The sequence below is a fragment of the Schistocerca gregaria genome, chromosome 5 (genome assembly GCF_023897955.1).
Source record: "Schistocerca gregaria isolate iqSchGreg1 chromosome 5, iqSchGreg1.2, whole genome shotgun sequence".
In the NCBI taxonomy this organism is placed as follows: Eukaryota; Metazoa; Arthropoda; class Insecta; order Orthoptera; family Acrididae; genus Schistocerca; species Schistocerca gregaria.
Genome location: NC_064924.1, coordinates 49,634,127 through 49,651,290, shown reverse-complemented (window position 1 = coordinate 49,651,290; position 17,164 = coordinate 49,634,127). Strand labels below are relative to the sequence as shown.

The window sequence follows — 17,164 nt, the reverse complement described above, 5'->3', positions numbered from 1 at the left end:
GAGCCTGCAGACCGTCACAAAATACCTTCGGATAAACTCAGGTAGATCACGCGCCTTCCCGATTCTACACACGGACAGCTACATGCACCGTGCGTGTGTCTGACTATCAGTCATTCCTCGCCACATGGCGCTACTGCGTCCTGGAACGGCTTATATCGATAGTAGGTCGATAGTTCTGGCTGATCAGAGCACATTATTATGTGGCTGTATACATTCGATGGGATAGTTTAGATGTAGATGAAGGTGCCCTTGGTGAGCAGTACAAAGGATGAGGTTTTTTTTTTTTTTTTTTTGGGCGGTGACAGCGCAGCTGGTGCAGTGGAGCCCCGGCAGCGGGCAGGATCGCGGCAGGCCGGGGTTGGCGCCCGCCGGCGGCCGGAGGAAGTGGAGGCCCGCCTGGATATCTACGGCCTGGCTTCCGGCGGCGCCGCGGCCGCCGCGGCGGTGGCAGGCGGCGGGGCGGCAGCCGCCAGTGCCCGCCATGCCGCGCTCCGAGTACGACGTGCAGAAGGGCGCGCCCAGCCCGGCCGACACCTCCTTCCGGTCGTGCGTGCTCGCCATCCTCATCTTCATCGTCCTCTGCCTCGTCTTCGTGCTGCTCGCCGTGCTGCTGCGCTCGTCGCGCGCCGCGGAGCCCAGGGCTGTGGTGGCGCCCGCGCACAAGGTATCTCCGGCCGGCGGCGAGTCACCGCACGACCAGAAGCGAGACAGGCAGTCGTCACGTTCTCATTAGCACCTCCAAAAATTCGAGCTGCGGCCGCGAAACTTGGCAGTGATGTTGACCCTCCTCTACATTTCCACCCACCCTAGCGACACATTTTTCCCAAGCATCGTGGCTTCACAGACATGTTCCTTGACTTCCGGAAAGCGTTTGACTCGGTCCCCCACTGCAAACTACATCCACATCTACATCTACATTTATGCTCCGCAAGCCACCCAATGGTGTGTGGCGGAGGGCACTTTACGTGCCACTGTCGTTACCCCCCTTTTCTGTTCCAGTCGAGTATGGTTCGCGGGATGAACGACTGCCGGAAAGCCTCCGTGCGCGCTCGAATCTCTCTAATTTTACATTCGTGATCTCCTCGGGAGGTATAAGTAGGCTGAAGCAATATATTCGATACCTCATCCAGAAACGCACCCCCTCGAAACCTAGCGAGCAAGCTACACCGCGATGCAGAGCGCCTCACTTGCAGAATCTACCAAACATCTCCGTAACGCTATCACGATCACCCAATAAGCCTGTGACGAAACGCGCCGCTCTTCTTTGGATCTTCTCTCTCCTCCGTCAACCCGATCTGGTACGGATCCCACACTGATGATCAATACTCAAGTATAGGTCGAACGAGTGTTTTGTAAGCCACCTCATTTGTTAATGGACTACATTTTCTAAGGACTCTCCCAATGAATCTCATCCTGGTACCCGCCTTAACAACAGTTTGTTTCCGGAATCCTTGTTGATTCCTACGAAGTAGATTCTGGGTTTCCGAAAACGACACGATTCTCGAGGTAACTGAGTACTGAGGTACGAGCGTATGGGGTTGGTTCCCAAGTACACTAGAGCGTCGATTATCGGAAGTAATGGGGGGGACATGGGTGTTCGGAAAAATAGTTTGTTCGGCTAATCGCACTGTACATGTTTATTTGCCAAAAAGAAGTACTGTACAGTAAATTTATTAATAAAAACAGAAATCTCTTTTAGTATTACAAAGTAACATACAAAGGCAACTTTAGTAGCAATATATAGTCCCTTACTTTGACTTTGAAAGAATCAGTTGCTGAAGAATCAGCCGACAGTTTTTCTCCCTGTATTGTAAGCTCACGAGTGCCGTGTCTTGACTTAAAGCGTTTTAACCAGCCCGTGCTCGCTTTAAAGTTCGAAGGCCCTCCAAGTTTTTCGTTGAACTGCATTGCCTTCTCACACAGAATGGGACGTGAGATAGGTTCTTCTTCCGATCTCTTTTGTTTACGTTTTTGGATTGGATTGTTTGGGGGAAGAGACCAAACTGCGAGGTCATCGATCTCATCGGATTAGGGAAGGGCGGGGAAGGAAGTTGGCCGTGCCCTTTCAAGGAACCATCCCGGCATTTGCCTGGAGTGATTTAGGGAACTCACGGAAAACCTAAATCAGGTTGGCCGGACGCAGGATTGAACCGTCGTCCTCCCGATTGCGAGTCCAGTGTACTAACCACTGCGCCACCTCGCTCGGTCAAACCACTTGTAAACAGCGTCATCTAGATCTGTGTTAGTGGCGAGCTTCATAGTTTTACGGCTTGTTGATCCATCAGTAGAATCGAGCATAGCTATAAAATTTGCTATGCTCGTCATTTGTTTTTTTTTTATATATCCGTAATTGTCGACTTCCGCACCTTGTACTCTTTGGATAATGTGGTTGCAGAGTCACCTTCTTCAAACCTTTTAATAATCTCGTACTTGTCCATCATAGAAAGGGCAACAATTTTACGTTTAAGCATTTTGTATCGTCAAGTTCACTTCACGCAGCAGCACACAAGTGGTCGTAACACAGAACAGAAGGTGACTGCACCGTGGGAAGCTCTTCTTGGGGGCGCGCAATACTTCAAACTGCGTGGAGCGGCACGCCTCAACTCTAAGCTGGCGCAGCTGTTTCTGTGAACAGCTTTGACGCTGCCGCTACTTCTACTGCCGACAGAAGTGTGCTGATTGTTGAAACTCAGCTACTGGCGGCTTGACCGGTCAGCAGCGCCTTGTGAAGGCCCCATAAGAAGCAATGTTCTGCCAGCGGTGGTCCAGTGCGGCGACTACTGTGGGAAACTTGGTTTGGGAGTGAGGGGGATGACGGACGGTAGGGTGGGAGAGTAGCAGGTGCGAGCGAGTACACAGTTCGGTTGAGCGGTCGTTCGGTTGACCGACGTTCGGATAATCGACGCGCTACTGTATGTGAGTGGCTCGAAGACTTCTTAAGTAATGGAACCCAGTACGTTTGTCCTCGATGGTGAGTGTTCATCGGAGGTGAGGGTATCATCTGGAGTGCCCCAGGCAAGTGTGGTAGGTCCGCTGTTGTTTTCTATCTACATAAATGATCTTTTGGATAGGGTGGATAGCAATGTGCGGCTGTTTGCTTATGATGCTGTGGTGTACGGGAAGGTGTCGTCGTTGAGTGACTGTAGGAGGATACAAGATGACTTGGACAGGACTTGTGATTGGTGTAAAGAATGGCAGCTAACTCTAAATACAGATAAATGTAACTTAATGCAGATGAATAGGAAAAAGATTCCCTTAATGTTTGAATACGCCATTAGTAGTGTAGCGCTTGACACTGTCACGTTGATTAAATATTTGGGCGTAACACTGCAGAGCGATAAGAAGTGGGACAAGCATGTAATGACAGTTGTGGGGAAGGCGGATAGTCGTCTTCGTCTCATTGGTAGAATTTTGGGAAGATGTGGTTCATCTGTAAAGGAGACCGCTTATAAAACACTAATACGACCTATTCTTGAGTACCGCTCCAGCGTTTGGGACCCCTATCAGGTAGGATTGAGGGAGACATAGAAGCAATTCAGAGGCGGGCTGCTAGATTTGTTACTGGTAGGTTTGATCATCACGCGAGTGTTACTGAAATGCTTCAGGAACTCGGGTGGGAGTCTCCAGAGGTAAGGAGGCGTTCTTTTCGTGACTCGCTACTGAGGAAATTTAGAGAACCACCATTTGAGACTGACTGCAGTACAATTTTACTGCCGGCGACTTACATTTCGCGGAAAGACCACAAAGATAAGATAAGGGAGATTAGGGCTCGTACAGAGGCATATAGGCAGTCATTTTTCCCTCGTTCTGTTTGGGAGTAGAACAGGGAGAGAAGATGCTAGTTGTGGTACGAGGTACCCTCCGCCACGCACAGTATGGTGGATTGCGGAGTGTGTATGTAGATGCAGATGTAGACTTTGGTTGTAGAATTCGGCATTTTGGTCATTATTCTGGAAATGACATTTCTGGACTATGAGGGGACTGAAGCAAAACTTGATAGCACAGAGAAGCAGTATCTACTTATGGCTACTCTCCAAATCACACTTAAAGTGCCTGACAGCGGTTTCATCGAACTAGCTTCACAATAATTCTCTATTATTCCACCCTCGGACTGCACGCAGAAAGAACGAACACCTATATCTTTCCGTGCGAACTCTGATTTTACTTATTTTATTAAGATGATCGTTGCTCCCTGTGGGGTCGCCATCAAGAAAATAATTTCTGATTCGGAGGAGAAAGTTGGTGATCGATATTTCGTGAGAAGATCCCGCCGCAAAAAAAAGCACCATTGTTCTAATGATGTCCACCCCACACCCTGTGCCACGTCAGTAATACTCTCTCCCTTATTTCTCAATAATACAAAACGTGCTGCTCTTATTTGAACTTTCTCGATGTACTCCGTAGTCCAAAAGAGAATGGGCAAGCGTAATGTAGCCAAACTCTTCAGTACATCTTCTAAGTGTTCTGCCAATGAAACGCAGTTTTGATTCGCCATCACCACAACACTTTCCACGTGTTCTTTCCAATTTAAGTTGTCGATAATTCCAGTTCCCTAGGGATTTAGTCGATTTACAGTCTTTAGATTGGATTTCTTGAAGTTTAACGGATACCTTTTATCACTGATGTGAATGGCGTGTCATTTTTCATTACTTAGGGTCAATTGTCAATTTTCACATCATACAGACAACATCTAAATCGTTTCGCAATTGGGTTTGATCTGATGGCTTTACTGGACGATAAACGACAGCATCGTCTATGAGCAACCTAAGACGCCTCCTCATATTCTCCCCTAAATCATTTATAAAGATAAGGAACAGCAGAGGGCCACGTGTGACTACGGACCGTGCAGAATGGGCTGAGTCGCTGTCGTCAACAAGAGCTTCACAAGAGTATAATCTGTTTCTACTGCACCGTGGCAGTCCCACAGTGGGGTATCCGTACATTTCACAGATTCCTTTGCTCCTTTTTCTTGAGTTCATCGTGAACCACCAAGTACAGCTCCGTGTTGATCAGGCAGCTATAGGCGTCACCTAAACGAGACAGACACTGCTGCTCCATTTCAGCCGCTACCTCAGCTTGGCTTATTTCTGCGCCACAGTCATGTACACTCCTGGAAATTGAAATAAGAACACCGTGAATTCATTGTCCCAGGAAAGGGAAACTTTATTGACACATTCCTGGGGTCAGATACATCACATGATCACACTGACAGAACCACAGGCACATAGACACAGGCAACAGAGCATGCACAATGTCGGCACTAGTACAGTGTATATCCACCTTTCGCAGCAATGCAGGCTGCTATTCTCCCATGGAGACGATCATAGAGATGCTGGATGTAGTCCTATGGAACGGCTTGCCATGCCATTTCCACCTGGCGCCTCAGTTGGACCAGCGTTCGTGCTGGACGTGCAGACCGCGTGAGATGACGCTTCATCCAGTCCCAAACATGCTCAATGGGGGACAGATCCGGAGATCTTGCTGGCCAGGGTAGTTGACTTACACCTTCTAGAGCACGTTGGGTGGCACAGGATACATGCGGACGTGCATTGTCCTGTTGGAACAGCAAGTTCCCTTGCCGGTCTAGGAATGGTAGAACGATGGGTTCGATGACGGTTTGGATGTACCGTGCACTATTCAGTGTCTCTTCGACGATCACCAGAGGTGTACGGCCAGTGTAGGAGATCGCTCCCCACACCATGATGCCGGGTGTTGGCCCTGTGTGCCTCGGTCGTATGCAGTCCTGATTATGACGCTCACCTGCACGGCGCCAAACACGCATACGACCATCATTGGCACCAAGGCAGAAGCGACTCTCATCGCTGAAGACGACACGTCTCCATTCGTCCCTCCATTCACGCCTGTCGCGACACCACTGGAGGCGGGCTGCACGATGTTGGGGCGTGAGCGGAAGACGGCCTAACGGTGTGCGGGACCGTAGCCCAGCTTCATGGAGACGGTTGCGAATGGTCCTCGCCGATACCCCAGGAGCAACAGTGTCCCTAATTTGCTGGGAAGTGACGGTGCGGTCCCCTACGGCACTGCGTAGGATCCTACGGTCTTGGCGTGCATCCGTGCGTCGCTGCGGTCCGGTCCCAGGTCGACAGGCACGTGCACCTTCCGCCGACCACTGGCGACAACATCGATGTACTGTGGAGACCTCACGCCCCACGTGTTGAGCAATTCGGCGGTACGGCCACCCGGCCTCCCGCATGCCCACTATACGCCCTCGCTCAAAGTCCGTCAACTGCACATACGGTTCACGTCCACGCTGTCGCGGCATGCTACCAGTGTTAAAGACTGCGATGGAGCTCCGTATGCCACGGCAAACTGGCTGACACTGACGGCGGCGGTGCACAAATGCTGCGCAGCTAGCACCATTCAACGGCCAACACCGCGGTTCCTGGTGTGTCCGCTGTGCCGTGCGTGTGATCATTGCTTGTACAGCCCTCTCGCAGTGTCCGGAGCAAGTATGGTGGGTCTGACACACCGGTGTCAATGTGTTCTTTTTTCCATTTCCAGGAGTGTAGTTATGTTTGATTCATATGTCTACCATTTCACTGTACGACTTCTTTAAATTGTATTGTTTCCGTGATTTCGCCTTAAGCCATTGTCAAGTACAACAATGTGAGATATACTTGGACTTTCACGTAACAAAGTACTTGGTTCAAGGCCTAAATCATGGTAGTAATACAAAATCAAGAAGTTGTATAATCAAATGGTGTACATACTCTTCAAAACAATATAGGGTCGCATTGTTGTCCATCTGTCTATCTCTCTGTCTGTCCGACTGTTACGAACCGTTTACCTCACGAACGTGTTGTGGTACGAAACACAAATTTATGTCACATTCTGAGATGTACAGTCCCTTGGCGGTTTAAAAAAATTAAGCTTCTAAGTCATTGGAAAAAAAAGATATGGCCATTTAAGTAACAATTTTGATACCAGAAAAATCATTTACTAGAACCTATAGGGTATTTCAAGTTAAAATCATGAACTTTCGCAAGATTTTACAGTGCAAGTAAAGGAAAAAAAGTTCGAAAATTGTTAGTTTGTAATTATATCAAACGAAACAATGTATTTTTATCAATGATTATCAGACTGTTGGTCTGTCTGATAAAATCGTTTTTCACAGTAACTGGTAGACGTATAAAGTTAAAATTTTGTTCATGTACTAAGGTCTATGGTCCCTCGCCGGTGCAAAAAATTTAAGGTTATAAGACAATACAATTCAAAGATGCTGCCATTTATGTGACATATTTTGATGCTTGCAAGTTCAGTGATAAAAGCTACAAGGAAGGTACTTCCTGTTAACCTAGAATCATGAAATTTGCCAACAAGGAAGATTTCACAGTAAAAGTACAGGGAACAAATCTGAAAACTGTTAGTTTGTAATTGTGTCACATAAAAATTATCTTTTTGACATTTGAGCTTACATTGAATTCATCATTCGTCAAAAGCATAACACAAAAATATTACTGCATGCAAACACAAAATTTACGTTGTAGTTATTTACTTGTAAGTAAATAAAAATATTTTATTAAGTCTTCTGTCTCTAAGTGTGGAAACGAAAGTCCCCTGCTCGCTTCTTTTTGTATGTCTGGGCTAGCCCCAGGAACTGCTGTCGAGATTTTGATAGCGTCTTGCAATTCCCGGGACCGTTACGTTGCACAGTATGGATATCAATAACAGCCAAAAACAACAGCCAAAATTTGTCGAGAGTCTAGGAGATTCTCAGGTTGGATGAAATATTTATATACATAATTAATTTTATAGGGTGTTTTCTTTTTTTTTTAAGTGGGTGCGATCAATCGTGAACCCGGAGGCTGGCGACCTTTATCAAGTTCAAACTGTCGCTGGAGATGTTGAAATCAGATCCATGATTTGTCCACTGTCGCCTAGATTATGGTTTGAGCACCTTGGTCTCCTCTTCTCTTCCTATCCGCGTTGTTCTGCTCCAAATACAGAACGCGAATTACCGCCCGTAATTCCGCTTTATCACCAACGCCATTTTGTTTTGCTGCTATAGCATCCTGCTGTGGCCAAGATTTCAACGCGTACCAGCATCGCAGATCAGTACCTGCAAACAAACAAAACATTAATCACGTAACTTAATTTTTTCGATGTAATACCTTTATGACTACACTTCGTCCGTTTGGCACTGACAACCCATCGGCAGTGAGGTCAGCAAATGTGCACTACGAGTTCAGACGGACAAGGAAGTAGTGGCCCGTAAGCAGCGACAGTGTGGTCTTGAGTAAACATCCACGTTGTCCCTCACCGTGTTCCTAAACAAAACTGTCCCTCTCTACAGAATTTGGCCCTATAAACACTGTACATAGTAATTTTCACTCACATTTAAATCTTTCCAGTGCGTAGGCCGCTAGTATAGAGTGTATCCTAATTAACAGCGAAAACTCACGTCGGTGAAAGCATATCTAATAGAAGCAAAGAGACGTTTGCCAGATAAATGTGAATGTTTATGTAGAAGTCTCCACTGATTTCAGTATGGAATGTTGTCCTCGTTAATAGAATAGCATTTCAAATGTAAACTTTGAGGTTAATTTCTCATCTACATTACTGTCCATTAAAATTGTTGCACCACGAAGATGACGTGTTGCAGACGCGAAATTTAACCGAGAGGAAGAAGATGCTGTAATATGCAAATGATTAGCTTTTCAGAGCTGGCGGCGGCGGCGACACCTACAACTTGCTGACATGAGGAAAGTTTCCAGCCGATTTCTCATACACAAGTAGCAGTTGATCGGCGTCGCCAGGTGAAACGTCGTTGTGATGCCTCGTAAGGAGGAGAAATGCGTACCATCACGTTTCCGACTTTGATAAAGGTCGGATTGTAGCCTATCGCGATTGCGGTTTATCGTAACGCGACATTGCTGCTCGCGTTGGTCGAGATCCAATGACTGTTATCAGACTATGGAATCGGCATGTTCAGGAGTGTGATACGGAACGCCGTGCTGGATCCCAACTGCCTCGAATCACTAGCAGTCGAGATGACAGGCATCTTATCCGCATGGCTGTAACGCATTGTGAAGCCACGTCTCGATCCCTGAGTCAACAGATGGGGACATTTGCAAGACAACAACCATCTGCACGAACAGTTCGACGACGTTTGCAGCAGCATGGACTATCAGCTCGGAGACCATGGCTGCGGTTACCCGTGACGCTGCATCACAGACAACTGTGCCTGCGATGGTGTACTCAACGACAAACCTGGGTGCACGAATGGCAAAACGTCATTTTTTCGGATGAATTCAGGTTCTGTTTACAGTATCCTCATGGTCGCATCCTTTTTTGGCGACATCGCGGTGAACGCACATTGGAAGCGTGTATTCGTTATAGCCATACTGGCGTATCACCCGGCGTGATGGTATGGGGCGCCATTGGTTAAACGCCTCGGTGACCTCTTGTTGGCATTGACTGCACTTTGAACATTGGACTTACATTTCAGGCGTGTTACGACCCGTGGCTCTACCCTTCGTAGACGTTACATACAGAACGCACTTACATTTCCGATGCTATATATGCTTTCACTGATCAAATATTAAATGCTCTGAATAACCGGACATCACCCATTGGTATTTTTTGTGATCTCTCAAAGGCCTTTGATTGTGTAAATCATGGAATTCTTTTAGATAAGCTAAATCATTATGGTTTGAGTGGGGCAGTGCACAAATGGTTTAATTCATACTTAACTGGAAGAATGCAGAAAGTTGAAATAAGTGGTTCGTGTAATGTTAAAACAGCTGATTCCTCAAACTGGGGTGCTATCAAGCACGGGGTCCCACAGGGTTCGGTCTTAGGTCCTTTACTGTTCTTGATATACATTAATGACTTACCATTCCACATTGATGAAGATGCAAAGTTAGTTCTTTTTGCTGATGATACAAGTATAGTAATAACATCCAAAAACCAAGAACTAAGTGATGTAATTGTAAATGATGTTTTTCACAAAATTATTAAGTGGTTCTCAGCAAACGGACTCTCTTTAAATTTTGATAAAACACAGTATATACAGTTCCGTACAGTAAATGGCAAAACTCCAGTAATAAATATAGAATTTGAACAGAAGTCTGTAGCTAAGGTAGAATTTTCAAAATTTTTAGGTGTGTCCATTGATGAGAGGTTAAACTGGAAGCAACACATTGATGGTCTGCTGAAACGTCTGAGTTCAGCTACGTATGCTATTAGGGTTATTGCAAATTTTGGTGATAAGAATCTCAGTAAATTAGCTTACTATGCCTACTTTCATTCACTGCTTTCGTATGGCATCATATTCTGGGGTAATTCATCGTTGAGTAGAAAAGTATTCATTGCACAAAAACGTGTAATCAGAATAATTGCTGGAGCCCACCCACGGTCATCCTGCAGACATCTATTTAAGGATCTAGGGATCCTCACAGTAACCTCACAGTATATATATTCCCTTATGAAATTTGTTGATAATAATCCAACCCAATTCAAAAGTAATAGCAGTGTGCATACCTATAACACCAGGAGAAAGGATGATCTTCACTATGCAGGGTTAAATCTGACTTTGGCACAGAAAGGGGTAAATTATGCTGCCACAAAAGTCTTTGGGCACCTACCAAACAGCATCAAAAGCCTGACAGATAGCCAACTAACATTTAAAAATAAATTAAAAGAATTTCTAGATGACAACTCCTTCTACTCATTGGCTGAATTTTTAGATATAAAGTAAGTAAGTAAGTAAGTAAAAAAAAAAAAAAAAAAAAAAAAAAAAAAAAAAAAACTTAATCATTAGTGTCATGCAATATTTTGTGTAATGTAATTTCTTGTACAGACATCTTTTATTAACCTGACACGTTCCACATCATTACGAAGTGTCGTATTCATGATCTATGGAACAAGTATTAATCTAATCTAATCTAATCTAATCTACGACCCGTGGGTCTACCCTTCGTGGACGTTACATTTCAGATGTGTTACGACCAGTGGCTCTACCCTTCATTCGATCCCTGTGAAACCCTACATTTCAGCAGGATAATGCAAGACCGCATGTTGCAAGTCCTGTACGGCCCTTTGTGGATACAGAAAATGTTCGACTGCAGCCATGGCCAGCACATTCTCCAGATGTCTCACAAGCTGAAAACTTCTGGTCAATGGTGGCCGAGCAACTGGCTCACCACAATGCGCCAGTCACTACTCTTGATGAACTGTGGTATCGTGTTGAAGCTGCATGGGCAGCTGTACCTGTACACGCCATCGAAGCTCTGTTTGACTCAATGTCCAGAAGTATCAAGACCGTTATTACGGCCAGAGGTGGTTGTTCTGGGTACTGATTTCTCAGGTTCTATGCATTCAAATTGCATGAAAATGTAGTCACATGTCAGTTCTAGTAGAATATATTTGTCCAATGAATACCCGTTTATCATTTCATTTCTTCTTGGTGTAGCAATTTTAATGACCAGTAGTGTAATTGTGCTCAAATTTCCCCATGACCCAAGGTTGGTGGTGTGGTACATGCATGATGAGGCACCGACATTTTCGCTGCTGATGCGGGACGATGTCTGTAACGCGCCAATATGGTCCTAGATGGATAGATCGAGAAAGACCTCTATCCTGGCCTCCAAGATCAGCTGACCTCAAAACTCTGGATTTTTTTTATTTTTGTCTGGAGTCGCCTCAACAGTAAAGTGTACAGCACTAGAACTGATAAGAATGAACAACTGGAGCAATGAATTGTAAGGCCTTGTCAAGATTTTGGAAAGATCCGCGGGCGTCTGATAGAATTCGTAATTAACTGCAGAGACGAGGGCAAAACGTCCGCCGCATTTGATGGGCGCCGTCGTGCGCTCAAATAATTCTGCCATCAGCATCCAGAGGTGAGGACGACATGAGGGACACTTTCTTCAACATGTATAGGTGCTCAGTAAATTGTAATATGTAACATGCTGGAACAGAATTGTTTTTCTTGTTAGGTTAGGCCAGGGCTGAAACTTGACGCCAGTTAGATGAATAATTAATCGAAAAGTTTACGTTTCATATAACTTTATACCGACTTCAATAGCATTAGATAATGAAGTCTGTGGCGGGCCACACATTTGCAGCTATCTCACTAATGTCTCGTTCGCGGACTCATGAGCACTGGAGAGTGTATGCTTCCTTAATTATAATTATGCTTTCACCCGTGTCAGCTTTCGATGTTATTTGCGATAATCCTGTGTATTAGCGCTGCGTGTACGATGTTGTGACGAGTAGGATCACAGAGGCAGTGTGTCTGAATAAGCATACATTCACAATCCAGTTGAAATCCACTAAGGTACATTGCATAAGTGAACATATACGCATCCAACTACACTTTCAACATAGTTTGTATTAGGTCGCTTTCTTGTCTCTCTGTCAGTTCGGTGCAAATTTCGCAAGTGATTTTAAACTAACTTGCCGTAAGCTAGAGAACTCAAACTTTCAATATAGTTCAGTAGTGCATGACAATGCAATATTAACCAGCTTTACTGTCTGGTGTGTGGCGGAGGTTACTTTGTTGTTATGTGTGGTTGCCTGTTCCGTATACCGCGCGAAGTAGCCGGACGGTCTAGGGCGCCCTGTCACGGCCCACGCGGCTCATCCCGTCGGAGGTTCAAGTCCTCCCTCGGGCATGGGTGTGTGTCGTCTTTAGAGTAAGTTAGTTTAAGTTAGATTAAGTGGTGCGTAAGCTTAGGGACCGATGACCTCAGCAGTTTGGTTCCTTGAGGCCTTACCACAAATTTCCATTTTCCTGTTCCGTACAAAGTTCGTAATTGGTTTCAAACTATCTTTCCGACGAGCTAGAGATTTGAAGCTTCCAGCACTCCGAAATGGATGACAGTGCAACATTAACCCCCTTTCCTACCTGGTATGTAGCTGAGGGTATTTTGTTTTTCTGTCTGTCTGTAAGGTACAAATTTTCTGTTTGATTTCAGACTAATTTCCTGATGAGCCAGAGACCTTAAACTTCCAAACAGCTCATAACTGGATGACAATGCAATATTAACTCGCTTTCTGTCTGGTACGTCTGTTTGTCTGTTCGGCCCAAATTTTTGTAGTCGACTTCAATCGAGCTTCTCCAGAGACTTGAAACTTTCAACAAAGCTATAAGAGGGGTGACAGTGCAATATTAATTAGCTTTCTTGTCTGGTGCGTGGTGGAGGATACTTCGTATACCACTGCTATTTCTGATTTTTCATGTTCTACTCGCGCGTGTTACACAGTAAGAACGACTGCTGGCAAGCCTCCATCTGAGCTCGAATCTCTCGAATTTTTAGCTCCGAGGTCTTTTAGCTAGAAATACGTAGGATGGAGCAAGATATTAGTTGACACAGGTGAAGAGAAACTGAAATAAACGTGAAATTTACCACATGCCTCTGTTGTAATCTCATAAAATGTTTGAAATCGATTGAAAAGTTCATACACGATAGATTAAAAAGCAGCAAATAATCAATTACTTAAAAACTTTTTTATTTAATACACCTTTAGAATGGACCTCAAAGTATAATATAACTTATCTTAGTCCCATACGGATTCTCAACCCCATAAAGATAGTCCTGAAAATTTGTGCTTGTGAATTTTTAAGGGCTATTACAATACTTGTAAAATTTAAAACGAAAAACGTGAGACGCATTCAGTAAATAATAATAAGGAATGTAGACAGTAGCTGTCGTCAAAAAACTTCACATAACAATTCATACAATGTGCAATGCAATAAAATTGTTAATGAGTGAAGTGAACTATTCAGCCAACAATTCTCTGTTACATGTACCTCACGTTATTTGTTTAAAATTTTACAAGTTCTTTCACAAATATTAAAAGTTCACACAGCCTATCTGTAAGGGGTTAGAAATGTGTAAGAGGCTAGAAGAAATTATTTTATGCTTCTCAGCCCGTTTTAAAAATGTCTCATTTAAATACTTTTTACATAAATGATAACTTCACTTCACATGAAGCTAAGACGAATTGTTCGTACACGCCCAATTACAGATGTCATGTTGTACAGTTAAGGCAAATTTTCGCGAATCCTATTCGACTCAGTGATGGATCATTGGGGCACTGGGTGTTGGATTTTGCTACAGCATAGGTTGTAATAATGTTCTCAACACATAAAGCGCATAACTTAGGAAACTAATACAGCAACATTAGCTACAGTGCGGCACTGATAAGGAAAAGGACGCACTTTCTCGGGGTATGATGTTTCGCCACGAATTATACACGCCTTGAATGACATGTTGGCGCTATCACTTTCACAGTCATCGGAATCTCTCTTATTTATCTTGAACTCTCGGACTGCTATCTGAAGAGCACAGAAAAAAAGCCGTTCTGAACAAAGAAAAATCCTCTCTGTGCCACTGCATGACACCGACATACCCTAAAAATTATTTTCTGTATCAGGAACACTACTTTGAAACGACATTTTCTAACTATCAGAGAAATTAAATTTCTTTGAAACTTCAAAAGACGGCTAATGAATTAACTTCTATTGCAATAGCCATCTGTTCCATATACTCGTGCGCTGCTTACTCCCACCCCTCACTTTTCCATCCCCTTGTCACACAGTCCTCTATTGAAAGTCTGTTCTTTCGTTATAGCTTCTTGTCACTGTCACTTTCAATCTTCCCCTCCTTGATTATCGCTTCTCTTTCTGATGAATCGAAACACGGCTTCAAATACGCTAAACTAATGTTCTTGTTATTCTAGCTGTCCACTATTATTATTAATGCCAGTTATTGTTGTTATTGCCTGTATATATGTATTATTTTTAATAACATATGTGTGCTGGTACTTGTTGTTGCTGGTTCTGTTTAAGAGAAGACCTTAAGGGCCTAATCTGGTCATAATACCATAAATAAAACTACTTCTCTACTTGCTATCGACCAGGGGTAATATCAGAAACTGAAATTGAAGACGTACAATGGACCACTCTCACGTAACCTCGTCCATCTCACTTGTTACCCAGTTAAAAAAGGAAATACTCGCCAGGTCCTGATTGATGGTGGCGGGCATTCAAAAGGTAAACAAACTATTACGGAGAGCTGACTGTATGCTTACGAGACGACACATGTAAAGGTAGTGACGCAATCTCCCAAAAATTAGGTTCCGCTTTCTATTCCCGCCTACAGTTTGACCATGATTTTTAAGTGTGCTGATTCTGTGCATGTAATCTGTGCACGTTCGACCAGTAAGTCACAGTCCTGCAGCCATTGCTACTTTAAGCCGTACGTGAATCACATGCTCGGCTGCTATGAAGGAAATGATATTCTGATATGTTCGTCTCGGTAGCTGTGCGGTCAGCGTGGCTGATTGCCAAGCAAAGAGGGCCGGGTTCGATTCCCGGCCGGATTAGAGATTTCTCCGCTAGGGGACCGGGCGCTGTGTTGTCCTTATTGTATAACTGACATTACACTGGAGCGATGGCTGAATGGTCACTACCCGAAAACCAATAAATTGAAAAAGGTATTAAGTGACAGTTGAAAATTTACGCCCGGTGGAGAATCGCAACTCTATTTGCTGGCAGTCATACTAACCACTGGACTACCTCTGCGTATCTACGGGCTTAAATCAAACTGTCGCTGTCACGGCTTTTTCCACCTATCGCCTCTGAAAACTACCAGTGGTTCTCTCATGAAGTGTGAGCGAATAGCAGTACTGGGGGAATACGGCTGGTGGGAGGACCGCGGCTTACCCGGCCACGAGGGAAGTATATGCAACGGACGGATTGTGCCCGTGTCATGCTATGTCACTGCATCTTCACTGATTTCATTCCCACCAATCAGTTCATTTCATCTCATACATAACACTCGTCGCATGCATGAGTGTACACAGATATTTATGCAAGAGGGGGCGAGATCCTAAAATAGGTATTTTTTATATGAGAAAACTTGAGAAATTCCTGTTGATTATTAAGAAAATAACTAGCAAAAATATCATTAATTAATATCACTCAAACTGAAGAAACAAGAGGTAGACTTTGAAACATTTTTACAGCTTAGGCTTTCTGTAACACTGTTCGCTCACAAAACTTCACGTTTGATCACGTTAATAGATTTTATTGCATTATTTGCATTCCTTCTACCTTTCAAAGTTGTCGGGCCTAATTAAGGTTAATAACATGTATCTGGAAAGTCACACTTTTAAGTTGTTTAGGAAAAAAGTAACCCGGGCCAACATTCGAGAAGATGAATGTGGAAAATCTCCCAAAACAAATTTGCCGGTACAGCCTAGGATCAAGCCAAGATGAGCATTAACCCCCCCCCCCCCCCCTCTCCTTCCTCCACACAATTCCACCCCCTTCTTGCAGTTCGACAAATTTCTGTGCAATAATGCCAAATGGACAGTCGAATTCCTAATTCTATAAGTGTTTTTCACCCTATGAAGTCTGAGAATATTTGCACTCCTTGAAATAGAGACCTTATTCATTCCCTTATTCTCGCTCTGCTACTGAAATACTGAATGTGATCACAGCAAACTGTGACGGGTCATCTTCGACCACAGACAAATGCTAAACCAGTGTTGCGATTAAGTAGAGCAGCAGGAGGAAGGTGGGTCCTTGTGAGAACTGGGGACGGGTGATGATCGGGTGTACAGCAACAATTTTAATTTTATGCTCGTAATGGGCGCCTGAATTCGTGCGCCACCGTGTTGGGATGGTTCCTTTCTGGAGCTCGATAAGAACTATACGAGGACGGGACAGAAAATAGTTTGGGGACTGTGTTTTGGCAGTGTTTTGTAAATCATAACATCCGCCTTGAATCCAGGACTAAGACGAAATCAGCACCGCGCCGAACAAAAGGCATAATTTTCAGTGAACAGCCAGAGTTCTGCGCCTCGCCCCTCAGAAAAAGTAAAATTTCCGTTGCTGATATTATCGCCGATGTGTTATTGGCGGTGAAACCCTCAACACCGAGAAAGTATGTGTTTTGCTAATGAGTGAAAGTATGTTTGCTAATATGTTCTGCATTAATTTACCAACCAACGTGTTTTATGTATTGATAACCATATTATAAAATATACTATAGAAGAATCCAGCAGGCATTGCCTCCCAAGATCAAACATTCAATCGTGTATGTAAAACACCCAGTGAAAAATCGTGTGGGTGCGAGCAATCAACCTTGTCTACATGTATGATGGAAACATACTGTTTATTTATGAACTA

The 17,164-nt window shown here is 44.2% G+C and overlaps 1 protein-coding gene across 1 annotated transcript in view; it reads left to right on the top strand.

Annotated features, from left to right (window-relative positions):
• The first annotated feature begins 474 nt into the window (after positions 1–474).
• The window catches only part of LOC126272391 (uncharacterized), a 288,157-nt gene continuing 271,467 nt past the window's right edge, over positions 475–17,164 (top strand). The window contains exon 1 of the mRNA XM_049975214.1: positions 475–664. Within this exon, the coding sequence (XP_049831171.1) occupies positions 482–664 (183 nt within the window). The 5' untranslated portion in view covers positions 475–481. The remainder of the gene's footprint in view (positions 665–17,164) is intronic.